General features: G+C 42.2%; 1 protein-coding gene across 1 annotated transcript in view; it reads right to left on the reverse strand.

Annotated features, from left to right (window-relative positions):
• Positions 1 to 13,028, reverse strand: part of LOC105474726 (staphylococcal nuclease and tudor domain containing 1) — a 439,238-nt gene that overhangs the window by 101,393 nt on the left and 324,817 nt on the right. Inside the window, exon 16 of the mRNA XM_011729557.3 lies at positions 2,182 to 2,291. Within this exon, the coding sequence (XP_011727859.1) occupies positions 2,182 to 2,291 (110 nt within the window). The remainder of the gene's footprint in view (positions 1 to 2,181; positions 2,292 to 13,028) is intronic.

Genomic DNA, 13,028 nt, shown 5'->3' on the forward strand with positions numbered 1-13,028 from the left:
TACACTGTTCAGAAAACAGTTTTCATACATAATATAAAGGAAATGTTCAGAACAGTAGGCTATGACCGGATCTTTTAGTCAGATTTTTGAATTATTCATAGTTTAGGGAATACTCACATTTTCTCAGTGTAAAGAACTTTCAAAATGGCCAGCCCAAGTAATCATATAAGTAGTTAAGAAAATGCAGAAAGGTTCTTATTGAGACCCTCAACCTAGGGATATGAAAGATTGGGCCACTATAATCAAGAAAGATCAACTCTGGATCTGCAAACTCAATTACATGCCAAGAGCACCAAAGAGTTTCCCCAAAGAAAACTGGAGAAAAAAAATTTTTTTTAACAGTCAAGTATTAGCAAATATAAGACAAAGGTGAGGTCGCAATAACCATGGGAGCGTAAAAGAGCTTTGGGCCACTCACTCTTTTTAGTGATCAGTATTCTCTTTGACCCCCTTGTACTTCTGGATCTCATCAGTGGGCCAGAAACATGATCAAGAAGAAAGGTGGCTGGGAAAAAGACAGTTGAAAAAGAAAGGGAAAGAACTTTAGGAGACAATGATGTAGGAAGACAAATGATGGTGAGAAGTTTGACTTAGCAAATGATGAGAATGCCACCAACCAATGCCTTGGGCAATCCAATGAAGGAATTTCCTTCCTCCATCCGAAGCACAACAGACAAACAAAAATCTGTTGCTGCATCCTTGGCAATGTCTTTAAGTTATGAATTTGAACAGACTCAGCTGCTTTTACCAACATAGTTACTTTGCAGTTCATTATCCAAAATTAGAGGGAAATTCTACAATATCTGCCCCATCCACTTAATCCCTGGGCCACTTCAAAAATTGCAACAGGCACTTATAGACAACTGGAGTGTTTGGATTTTTGAAATCCTTCTCTTGCACGGGGTTATTTTTAATTGATAAAAATTCAGGCAGCATTGTGTAATTACAAAACAGGAGAGGGGGAAGCACCTTCCATGTCAATATAAGGATTTTTACTTGGCAAGCATCTTCATAAGCATCTTAACAAAAACATCTTCACAAAAAATGAAATGGAGGGCACTGTGAATCTGATGACACAATTAAGCCCCCCAATCCCCCAATCATTGTATGGACAGCCAACAAAGCAGATGTTGTAGCTGATGTTTGGGAAATGGAACTGAGAATTCAGGATTTGTTTGGCCACTCCACTTTCTTCTACAAAATAAGAAGGCAAGCACTAAAGAAATATCCAAGAGGTGGCAACCAACACTTCTCTCAAGGCCAGGATAGTCCAACATAAGCATCTCGGACTGGCGTGTTCTCTTGTTCTCTCACGCATCATGTATTTCTTAGCAATTCAAATCAGCTTGAGAAGCTGAAGCTTATAAACAGGTATTTTTATCACTAAGCATCCTAAAGAAGTCCACGCATCTGCTCTCAAAGATCTACAAAGACTCATTAGAGAGACAGCCTCTAGGACCCTAGAGCCTTGTACCTCTGTGAGTATTATGAAAGCTGGAGGGACCCTATAGATGATTGTAAAAGAAATGGGGACAATGGCAGATCTAAAAATCCTAAGGCTGAGCCAAGCACACCTCCCCACTGCTCCTTTCTTGTGCCCACCTAGCAGGACAAATGGCTGGTATCCTCCTGGAAAGAAGATGGATCTGTTGACAAAGGCTTGAGCAAAATTAGCAGGTAGAAGGGCACCACAGCAGCTGAGATCCTAACTCCTGCGTGCAAGAGCCAGCCCAACAGGCAGAAACAGAAATACAATTAAATTAAGTCAGAAAACCTGCTACAGAAAATGCAATTACTCAAAGATACAAATAAATGTTCAAAGAAAATTGGCCCCTGACAGGGTTAGTCAAGCTTCTAAATCCAGCTGGAGGCAGGCAGCTCAGGCTAATTCACCAAGGAGGAAGAATGCAAAGATGTAAGCTCTCTGCATCAGGAGCCTGGCTGGGCTGGCCTGGTGTTCACCACACATCCCAGGCCACCAGTGGAGGGGAGCAATTTGGGGGTGGCTGGCCAATGAAGCAGGGCTCAGGGAAATAAGATGTGGGCGGACACAAGAATGGATTATGGATGTGCAAGGCTGAGCAGTGGAAAAAGCAACAGACTGATCTCTGACATGGGAGACCAAGGGAGCCTTATTTTGTCACCCCTCCTCACAGAAGAAGCAACAGGAAGGTGTCCTACCTCTCGCTGCAGCACCAGTTCCTTGGTGAAAAGTGTAGCTTCCTCGCTGAAGGGCTCTCCTTCCTGCACCAAGCCTGGGAGGTTTCGGGCTCCTCTGGGGCATTCAATGCCTGCGTCAGGAGAAAAGGAGAATCTGTGATGAAAAGGTGCCCACTAGGCTTGCTGTCCAATAAGGACGGTCCCCTGACACCTCCAATGAAGCAGGCGTTAAATCTAACTTCCATCCATTCTATCTGAGACGAAGACAGAGGTAATGGGAGAAGTGGAGGAGGGGTTTAGTTCTCTCCAGGTGGAAAAAACCAACACTATCACAGCAGAACCAATGGATAGGGGCTCTCAGCCATGGCATCCGGGAATTATCAAGAGCACATGGGGCAAGGAGCCTTCCAAGTAAGATAAGCAAGAACTCCTCATCCTGCACTGTTCCAACTGATGGTCCCACAGTCTCGCAGCTTGAGCCATCTCGTACAGAAATGGCTCCCTCACCTACTGATATCCCAGCCATTCTGCCTCCTAAGTGCCATTCTCACTGACTCCTGGACATTTTCTCCTTGCTGTCTGACTTTTACACCAAATTCAAAAGTGTTAATTCAGTGTCACTTTTCAAATAAGCCTCCCCTCTCAACTCTGGGTGTATTTTGGACAACAGTATCATCGGCTTTTCATTCAGAATGAGAGACAGAAAGAAAAGCAAAACACCTTAGAATACTGATGAAATATTAGGTGCCCAGAGCCAAAGAAACCCAGCTTCACATCCCAACTGTATCACTTATTAGCTGTGCGACCTTAGCCAAATTACTCAGAAAGTCTCAGTTTCCCTACTTGTAAAACAGATATTATAATATATCCACTTAAGGTTGCAGTGTGAACTAGGAGAGATTATTTAGAACGATGCCTGCCACATGGAGAGGTTCAATTTATCCTATTATTAATATTATCTGTATCGTCATTATCACTCTTAGCAATTCCCGTGCTCAAAACCTCAAAATCCTCTTTGACCCCCATAACCAACCTGTTCCTGAAGACAGAATCCTATCCTTCAAACTTTTTTTGTATCTAACCCCAGGATTCTGTACAAAGTGCTCACTAACCAAGTGAGACTGCCTTTTCTTTCTTTGAGTCAACCCGTTAGTTTTGCAAGTATATTTACCACTAACAGTGGTCATCTGTGACAGACCATGAAATATGCTACACTTTGATACCTGAGACTTACAAATATTTCAGAAAAATTCGCACTGTAGCTATAATGACGCTATATAATTACAGACATAATTTCACAAAAAGTGGAACTGGGCTAGAGACACAGGAAACGAAAATGATGAAGATCTGGGGGAGGATGCATGGAGTATGTGTGTCTCTGAATCAGTGGTGATCTCTCCTGCTGCAGTAAGGCAGAACTAAGAGGTGCTACCTTTTATTTACAAACAGCCTCAAGGGAATGTACAAGAGATCTGGCATAGGGGCAGCAGAAGCAGGGTGTCTCGGTGATGGCAAACACCTGCTTGGGGGAGACAAGGTCCCACTGCTGCTACGACAGAAGGTACATCTCTATGTATGAATAAAGCTAGGTGCTGCTCATGTTTCTGGCCAGGGCATTGATTCAAGATGACAAAGCTCAGAAGGAAGGGAATAGGCTATATATTGGGCTTTCCGAAGATGAAGAATGGAGCTTTCTCTCTGAGCCCCAAGGCCTCACAAATGGAATACCCCATATCAAATAAAATGCTAGGCCAGGAGAAAGACTGCCACAGGAGAGCAGCTTGAGGTGATAGCAAGGACCATTCTGCCACCCTTGAAAAGATAGGATAGATGAAGACCCCACCCAAGTGTCACATGGCTAGGAAGATCACCAGGGTGCCTCATTCCTGGCACTTCAGTGCCGGCCTGCAAGGGAGGGGTGGAATGTATTTTTGTAAAAGATAGCAATAAACTCATGAGCCAAGGAGCCTGAGATTAACCCTGCAGGGAGAGATGAGGCTAGAGAAAAATGGAATGAAAGATGGCCCATGGTTTTTACATCAATAGCCAAAACACTTTTATTTTTATATCTGCAAACTAAGCAAGAACAAAATCATCAGAGAGAAAAATAAACAATTCCATTGAACAATCTTGCCACATAACCAGAGAAAAAGCATTGTTGCAGAAACAGGCATAATGCTAAAACAAGTGTTCAGTTTGTTTCTGACTCTTAGCAGCCATTTGGGCAGGACAGGACTGGGGCGCTGCTGGGTGGGGCTGCTATGAACTGGGGACTAGAACTGGGATGTAGCTAGGGTACCACATTGGGCAGCAGGAACTAAGGGGTTGAATTTTCACTATGAGGGCACAAAAGATTTCTGAGCTTCACTTATTGAGTATCACTCTACTCCTCTGTCACTCTCTTGGTATTCTGAAATCTCACCAGGTTGGTCAGGCTACAGAGATTGCAGTAGCTCCCCTGAATCCCGGAGACCACCAAGTGATTAAATTGAGAAAACATGATGGCTCAGTGGACCAGGGAATTAAACAAATCAAGCAGAAATATATTCAAAACATTTTTCATGAGATAGTCCTTTGGGCCTGTGGAAACCAAATCCCAACCACTCTATGTAGACACAAAGGCAAAGAAGGGCGTTTGTTATGTTGCTAGTCCACTTCCCAGCAGTTGAGCTCCAGCGCACAAGCGTAGGAAGCTGAAGTAGGGTGCTTCTGTGCCCTTTTTCAAGTGGAAATAAGTAAACATCCATTCACATCCATTCCCATCAGGCAGAGGCAGAGTCTATTCCCAGACTAAGGTACAAAGTCAGGGCCAGGACAGCAGGACAGGCTTTATGATATCTGAATGTCTGAGTATCAGAAATTTGCTGAGCCAAGCTACATCTACAGATAGAAGATACTGTAGATGGGCATTTTTCAAACTTTTTATTCTTACTACAACCCACATACACATTTAAATATGGGTACAGACACCTGTAGACAACCACTGGAAGTAAGAAGCCTTCAACAGACTCCAGAGTTTCAAAATAGTCACATCAGGCAGATTCTGCCGTGCAATTGTTTAGGCAGGAAGACCATTTCCTGAGGTTTCCTTCTCTGCCATCTTGATATTACCTTTTGCAGAACAGTATTTATGTATTTATTTATTTATTTGGGGGGTTATTTTTATTGGAGGCCAGCTTAGCAATTATTATGTTTCCACAAAACAATGGTTAATCTTGACTATATATGTTATACTGACAGTCTCTCTTCTGTTCACCATTTGATTAAGGAAAAAACCAAGATGGCTATGACACTGAATTGATTTAAAACCTCGAGTGGGACAAATACTCAGTTTGAAAAACACTGGTATTGACTGAGGTGTAAAGACAGAAGGATGGAAGGACGGGGCAGGTCCTGCTGGCTTTCTTGCAGAGTTAAAAAAGTGCTCCAACTGAGGGTTTATCAAGTTTCTAGACTTGCTTTTGTATACTAAGGGACCAAGGAACAGAGCAAAAAATATGCTGTCCACTGATAGAAAGGAGACCACACAAATGTTAACATTCTGAAGCCAAAAAGTCAGTTATCGTTGCTGCTGAAAGCCAGGTGAAGCCACATGCTGGCAGCGAGCAGAGTTATGCTGTGCCCTCCTCTCCCAAGAGCTCAGGGAGCAAGTCAACCTAATCCATGCTGCAACTTCTCTCAAGCAACGCCTGCACTGCTGGGCTGGTGATGCAATAAAATGGACGTTAAAAAAAAAGTTAAAGAAAACAGATAAAGGGAAAGAAAGTTGGGTTCTAAGAAAGCAAACCCAAGGCTGCTGATGCTCAGCTGGGCAGGCTGACAGGCAGCAACGGAGCGGTCCCAAGCCACACAGGGCCTTGGACTGTAAATATGAAGTGAGATATCACTGGAGCTGCAGAAGTTCTCCCCAGCCAGTTGAGGAAGTGCCTGGCTGGATTCTGCATGTTACCACTAATAGCTGTCTTTTCTGATAACATACCACTGCAGTGCTGCCTGCTGATAAAGATATATGAACAACTCAGCTGTACCTCAAATGCCACAGGTGCAAGTGAAGTGCCAAGCTTACCTCTGATACAAGCCTTTAAGACACAAACTATTTTGTTTTAGTAAACACAAAACAAGACAGAACACTACACCTAAAAAAAAAAATTCCCAAAATTCCTGAGCATTTTCCTTCCCTATTATGGGGTGTGCCAGAACAAAGACAGATCCCCCATGGTGGGATTTAACTGACTTCCACAAGGGCAGGTACAGGAGAGGCAGGTAAGACAAATGCCTGCCCCACATCCTGCTCCATGTGGCTGCTGCTCCTGACCTCTTTCAAACTCTATAAGTCCATCTGCCTATAAGCAAAAACTCATTATTTTTCACACCTTTTCTAGACTTTCTGGGATATGAATGGTTGACCATGGCTATTTGAAACAAAACAAAACAAAATAAAATGAAATAAAATCAAGTAAGAAGAGGTTTCTGCCTGACTTTGTATAGTTTAGGAAGAGAAAATTCATTGCTAGCCATCAGCACATCATGATTCTGGATTCTGCTCTGCCACTGATAGAATATTAAACTTATCCAGGCCTCATCTGTTTATAAAATGAAGGATAAGGCCTTGCATTATCTGGACACAAAATCTTACCATTTTGGTTATGCCGTTTTGGGATTCCTCACCCAAGCCTTGACTCATGGAGTACAAATATCAAACTTAAAATGCTGGGCTATGGAGCAATCATTCTATTAAAAAAATTAGACATTTAGAGACATAGGCTAACTAGGTCAATTAACACAAACACTCTGGTCAGTCAGCTTTGGAACAAGAATACGCATTCTTGTTAATAACAAGATAATGGGCTCTGTAAGAGATTCTGTTGATGGCTATGTGAAACTTATGTATTGCTCTGAGTATTTTACACTCTTTGTCGAGTTTTATGATAACTAAGCCTCAGGACTCAAAATGTGTTCACTTTTTCCTTTATTGGGCAGTGGGAGCTAAGGGAAGTGTGACAAATCGGTCTTGGCTAGAAGTATGTGACAACTTCCCAATGGCGCTTACTCTGCCAATAAGAGACCAGGCATTAGCTGAAGGAGACAAAACTCAAGTGGAAACAAAAAACAGTTTGAAGGATTAGTCAACGGTGTCTACTGCATGCCCACTGTGTTCTCACTACTGCATCAGACATCACAGTGGCACAGGAGGCATACAGGACCTGCTTTCTGTCCACGGGGGACACTGAAAAATTCACCAGCTTACCTAGCAGACCTCCACTCTCCATTTAACTAATACTTGCCGATGTCTCCTCTGGGCCAGGAAGATAAGGATTGTTGTGGAAGATAAGGATTCAATGATGAAAACACTTTGCGCTCATGAAGTTAATTACCAGCTAGGAAAAGATTATTTTCCTCTACTATTGTAAAAGGTATGTTATTGGTGACTGGATTTGCCATCTGGCCTATATGTTGCAGAATGTTAAGAAATAGTACATGGCCGGGTGCAGTGGCTCAAGCCTGTAATCCCAGCACTCTGGGAGGCCAAGGCAGGTGGATCACTTGAGGACAGGAGTTTGAGACCAGCCTGGCCAACATGGTGAAACCCTGCCTCTACTAAAAATAGAAAAATTGGCAGGGTGTGGTGGTGCACGCCTGTAGGGCCAGCTACTCAGGAGGCTGAGGCAGGAGAATCGCTTGAATTCCAGAGGTGGAGGTTGCAGTGAGCTGAGACTGCACCATTGCACTCTAGCCTGGGTGAAACAGCAAGACTCTTTCTCACAAAAAAAAAAAAAAAAAAAAAGAAAAAAGAAAAAAAAAGAAAAAAGAAAAAAAAAGAAAAAAAGAAAAGAAATAGTACATGATAGATAATTGGATTATATTAGGCAGATGCATGTGTGGCTAGGAAGCTACTGGCAGAATGCAGTGGACAAGTCAATTGCGGGGCTTAACAGGACACATCCCTCACTAAGGAGACAGCCTTGGGCCTCTGTTCTCTCCCCACACCACAAGCTGGGAATGGGAAGTCAGCACAGAATGTGGGAAATGGCAGAGAGGGAGGGAGTGGTGCTGTAGCAGCTTCAAGGGTAGCAAATGTGCAGTCTTGCCAGCAACAGGAAAAACAGCTCTATTCAAACAGAAATGGCAGATGCCAGGTAAGGCAATAAGAGTCTCTTTCTGGAATTTGAACTGAGCAGTGTTTAAAACAAAAGCCCAGCAGGAGCCAGAGGAAGGAGGCCATAAGCAGAGAGGACGAACTGGTGGCATTAACACTGGAGATCTACAGTGAGGTCCCTGGAGTAATCTCAGACTCAGAATCACCCCAAGTTCCAGGATCTGTGACACCTGACCCTACCTAGGCTCCTATTAGATTTTCATGGATATTCCTCTGCTCTCTCCCCTCACTGACACTGTAAGCCAATCTGTGAGGATCTGGTACTATCAACCAAACTAAAACAAAAACAAGAACAGTGCATCTTAGGGCAGGCACTGTGTCATATTCAGATTTTAATCTTTCCAGCACCCAATATACTATGTAGCACACAGTGGCATTGGAGAACCTCAATAAATGTTGAATGAATATTAGTGAAAAATAGTTCTGAAAAATGTAAACACACAGAGAAAGAGATGGTTGATGAACTGTCAGGGTGCAGACCTGAGATGAGGTTTAGTCTGACGCACCTGGAGAACAGAAGTGTTTTATGCAAATACCAGGAAAGCGGCCAACAGAATCCATTAACTACATACATCCCACCTTCCCATGGTTACATAACACTTCAAAGATTAAAAAAAAATATAGCATAGCTACACCCTTTTACCCCACTTGTCTTTAAATTGGCACATTTGGAGAACGTGGTTTAACTACAGAGTTGAAGTGGTCAACACTGACCAGCTATGTCAGAGAGACCTGAGCTGGAGCACAGCAGAAATGTTTAGCTTCTGACACACCAAAGGAGGAAAACAATTCTCACTCATGACCTATGTTCAGTTCTAGGAAAGTTATGTGGCCACATGGAAATGCAGAAAACTGGAGCACACTTAAAGAGAGCAGGGGAAAATGACTCAGGGGCGTGGAGACCTGCCTCTAAAGGGAAGATAAAAGGTGCTAAATTTGTACAGCTTGGCTAAGCGGTGACTAAGAGGGTGACACGATAACAATCTGCAAATATTTGAAAGGTGTAAATACAAGAAAGGAGGGAGAATGCCTAGCCTGAAAACAGGGGATGTAATTATTAGGGGAAAGAAAATCTGGACACCATGTCGGAGAAACTTAGTGTGGGGATGACTACTGGGATATAAATAAGTTTCCCAATGGAAGGGAAAATGTTATTCAGTCTTAAAGCTGAAAGATGGTCACTGAGTGCAGTCCTCTGCTTACAGTGAGGAGCCCAGGCCAGTGAATTGTGATTTTATTTTATATATTTAGACAAATTAATAATATTCAATATTATTTAATATTGAATATTCAATATCTCTGCTTTAAATAATGGTCCCTGAAATTTCAACACAATTTTTGTTGATCAAATGATGGGGGAGACAAAATGGCAGTTTTGATGGAAATTTCACAACAAAACAGGGTTTATCTACCTAGCCACATACCTAGCTAGCAGATAAAGGAGGGCTCAGTGCAGATGTGGGGGGCGGACAGTGGGGAGAGGAACAGGAATATCTCATCTAGTTTTCATCTTCCTTCCTAGTCTCTAAGACCCCAGGCAGGAATGCTGTAAAAGTTTTCCAGATAGGAAACTATGGACACCTCTCCTTTCTATAGACTGCACTTGGTACCCTGGAGTCAATGTCATGGACAAGACACAGAAGGAACACTAAAACAAGCTTCTTGTCCCACTGACTGCACTCCTATACCTCTGCCTGAGTACCTGCTGCTGGAGCTACTCGATTTATAATCCACAGGCTCCCAGCAGATTTTTACCCCTAGACTCAATTAGTTCCATTTCTATACTTTCCCATACCACCTTTCTCCCCACCAAAAAAAAAAAAAAAAAAAAAAAAAATTGTAAAAAGCTCCACTACACATAGACTGTAGATACTTAAACTCCATATAAAGGCTGAGAAAAGCAACACTTTTAAGTCTGTCCAGGACGATTTCAAAAATTCTTCAGCACTAACAATATATAGATAGGTATTCCCTCCTTAAGTATCAAGAAAAAAATCAAGAACTTTTAACCATCAACATGAAAGGTAGAGTCAGACAGACCATCTGCCTAATTTTAAGGAACGCAGTTATCACTTAAGTAACATACAAAGCCAAATCAGTTCATGCCATTGCTTCTCAGACCTGTAATAGCTCATACACCAAAAACTTGTACTTCTTGCTCATAAGCTTTAAAGTAGAAATAATATGGAGGACTCAGGTTGCAAACGCTGTCAATGAATCAGTTCACTATTGAAAACTGCACATCATCTCACTTAGGGCGTATATTTCCATGTTCCTAAAACGGCCCAAAGAAAAAGGGAAATGGCAGACCAGTTGGTTCCTAAGAGTTTGTTCTTCATGAGGCTACAGTTTGTACTAAAAAGTTTAAAAGTAAAACAAGGATTTTGCATTTTCTCAAATTCTTTATTCTCTCCCTTGTTCTCTAAACCCCTACTTTGTTACCTCAGGGGAGGTAGCATCTTGTGGGCCAATTTTGGAACATGTCACTGCTAAAGCTCTTTCAATGATCAGAATAAAGGGATAAAAGAAGAATGAAGGGATCCTAATTAAAAGGGATCAAATACCTCAGGTAATTGTAGTCAGGGGAGTCAGAACTGGGCAGAAGCTGAGACTGAAGCTGTTTTTAGTCACAGCTCCAGTTTTTTAGGATAGACTTTTATTAGGTTGTTCGGATTTTGTAATGTTTGATGCATTTGTTGAAAGACCAGGTACTGAAGTTAATTTGGAATAGGAACAAGAAAACCAAGTCTTCACAATGCAATGGAAACTGCAGCTCTCTTTGAAGAAAGGAAGGGGAAGAGAAGCGAAGCATCTACAGACAGGAAGTGTGGTGCTTGGCTGTTAAACATGCCTTGAGTTTCTGATACAAGTCATAATAGTTGTTTGCCTGTTAATGATAGATCCCTATTCTACAGTAATTTGAGGTAAGGGATATGCCAGTTCTCTCTACATCCCCGGTATTTGGCAAACAGGAGATGCTCAATAATTCAGTTTGCTACATGAATGCCAGAGAGGAGAAAATCTAGCAAAAACAGATACACCAAACCTGTTACAACAACCTGCTTTTCCAAGAGTTCTGGATGCGTATGAGTTAACATGTGGAGTATTGATGAGGAATTCTAGTACTGCTTATTCTCAGGACTTAAAGGTAAATGTGTATTAAATACTCAATCACTGACCACAGTCAGTGGAAGAGGCAAGGAGGGGATGACTTAGAGGCCTTATACTGAATATCTTGCTCTCAGTCTAGCCAGGCAAGGTACAAAACCAGCTTCACCGAATTTGATTTATTGTTAAGTTTTAGACAACAGACAAACTCTCCCAAATGGAAAAAAAGCATTTTTAGATGGAGCTGGTACAGAAGATAACAATCAGGCCAGCATGGGAATAACCTTTTATAATTCTCCCCATTGCAGAGCAAGATCTGAAAACGATGATTTTTAAGGGGGAGAAAAACACCTCTCACTGATTAACGAGGCCTTTCCTTTCCTGTGGCATCCCAAGAGCAGGCCGTAAACCACCCTGCCAGGCTGTCTCTGGGGGTGTGTTTGGGAAGGGGACTGGAGATAGCAGGCTGTCTGCTTCCCAATGCCCATGTTCATTTTTCGGGATTGCTATAAGCAGCAGCTGCAATAATGTCACCGCCAGCTACTAGCAGAAAGAACAACTGGGCATGGGAGAGATCTGTGTCTTTCAAATGCTTTTTTTTTTTTTTTCCCCCCTGGATTTCTCTTTATTATCCATATCAAAACAACCTCATACCTTCATTAACAAATTCACAGAAAACAAAGTATCTGAGGTCAAAAGCTAGAGCTGTAGTCTTCTGAATGACAAGAAAGCTCCTACATGGCTCAAGCTTTTATGTAACACAGTGGCACTGTGCAGACAGCCTCTAACAGGCACAAATGCTATGTGTGAGCAAGGAGGAGTTGGTTTCTATGAGAACCTCAACTTTTATTTCTTCCGACTTATTTGAAAGCAATAGGACTTTATCTTTAAATCAAATAAAATATATTTTTCCCCCTTTTGATTTTTGGCACCAAAGGTTCCTATTCTTGGTCTTTTTTATTCCATGTTAATGGATAAAGAGAAAAATTTGAATCTACTGTCCAGGCTGCTAGAGATTTGCTACAAGGTGAAGAGAAAGCCGCAGGAAATACCCCTATGGATCTTGCAAGTCGACGCTTCCATAAGGTATTCTGGCACACACCTGGCAGCCAAATGTAAAAGCTACTTACTTGCATAAATTTAGAGTGACTTTTTCTAGACCAAACTGTTTTATTTGAACAAAATGGTTCTGAGATGTGTGGAGAGTACTTCTAAACTATTGCCTTTTTTGAGCTTTCACTCAAAATTGCTCTGAGCTCCTCCTCCTGAGGCAAGTGAATTCCAAATGTCTAGAGATTAGTATACTCAGCCTACAGTAGGATGGGGAGGAAAAAACAGCTAGTGTCAGGAATATTAACACTTAAGAAAGAACCAAAGAAAATGAATAAAAAAAAAAAAACCTCTGGGCTGAGAAACTCTTAGCAAGAGCCTTTCACCTCACCAACTTTACTTTAAAGAAAAAGGAAGGCGGGGGGCGGGTGGGAAGCAAGCAAAAGGGAAAGGAATTGTGAAAAGTCAAGGTTCTCCAAGAGCACAGGCCAAGCTACAAACATCCTGTCCAGAGTAGTTTGGATCCTGGGCCAGCCGTGGGTCAAGAATGGCA

This window comes from Macaca nemestrina, chromosome 4 (assembly GCF_043159975.1).
Source record: "Macaca nemestrina isolate mMacNem1 chromosome 4, mMacNem.hap1, whole genome shotgun sequence".
NCBI classification, from domain to species: Eukaryota; Metazoa; Chordata; class Mammalia; order Primates; family Cercopithecidae; genus Macaca; species Macaca nemestrina.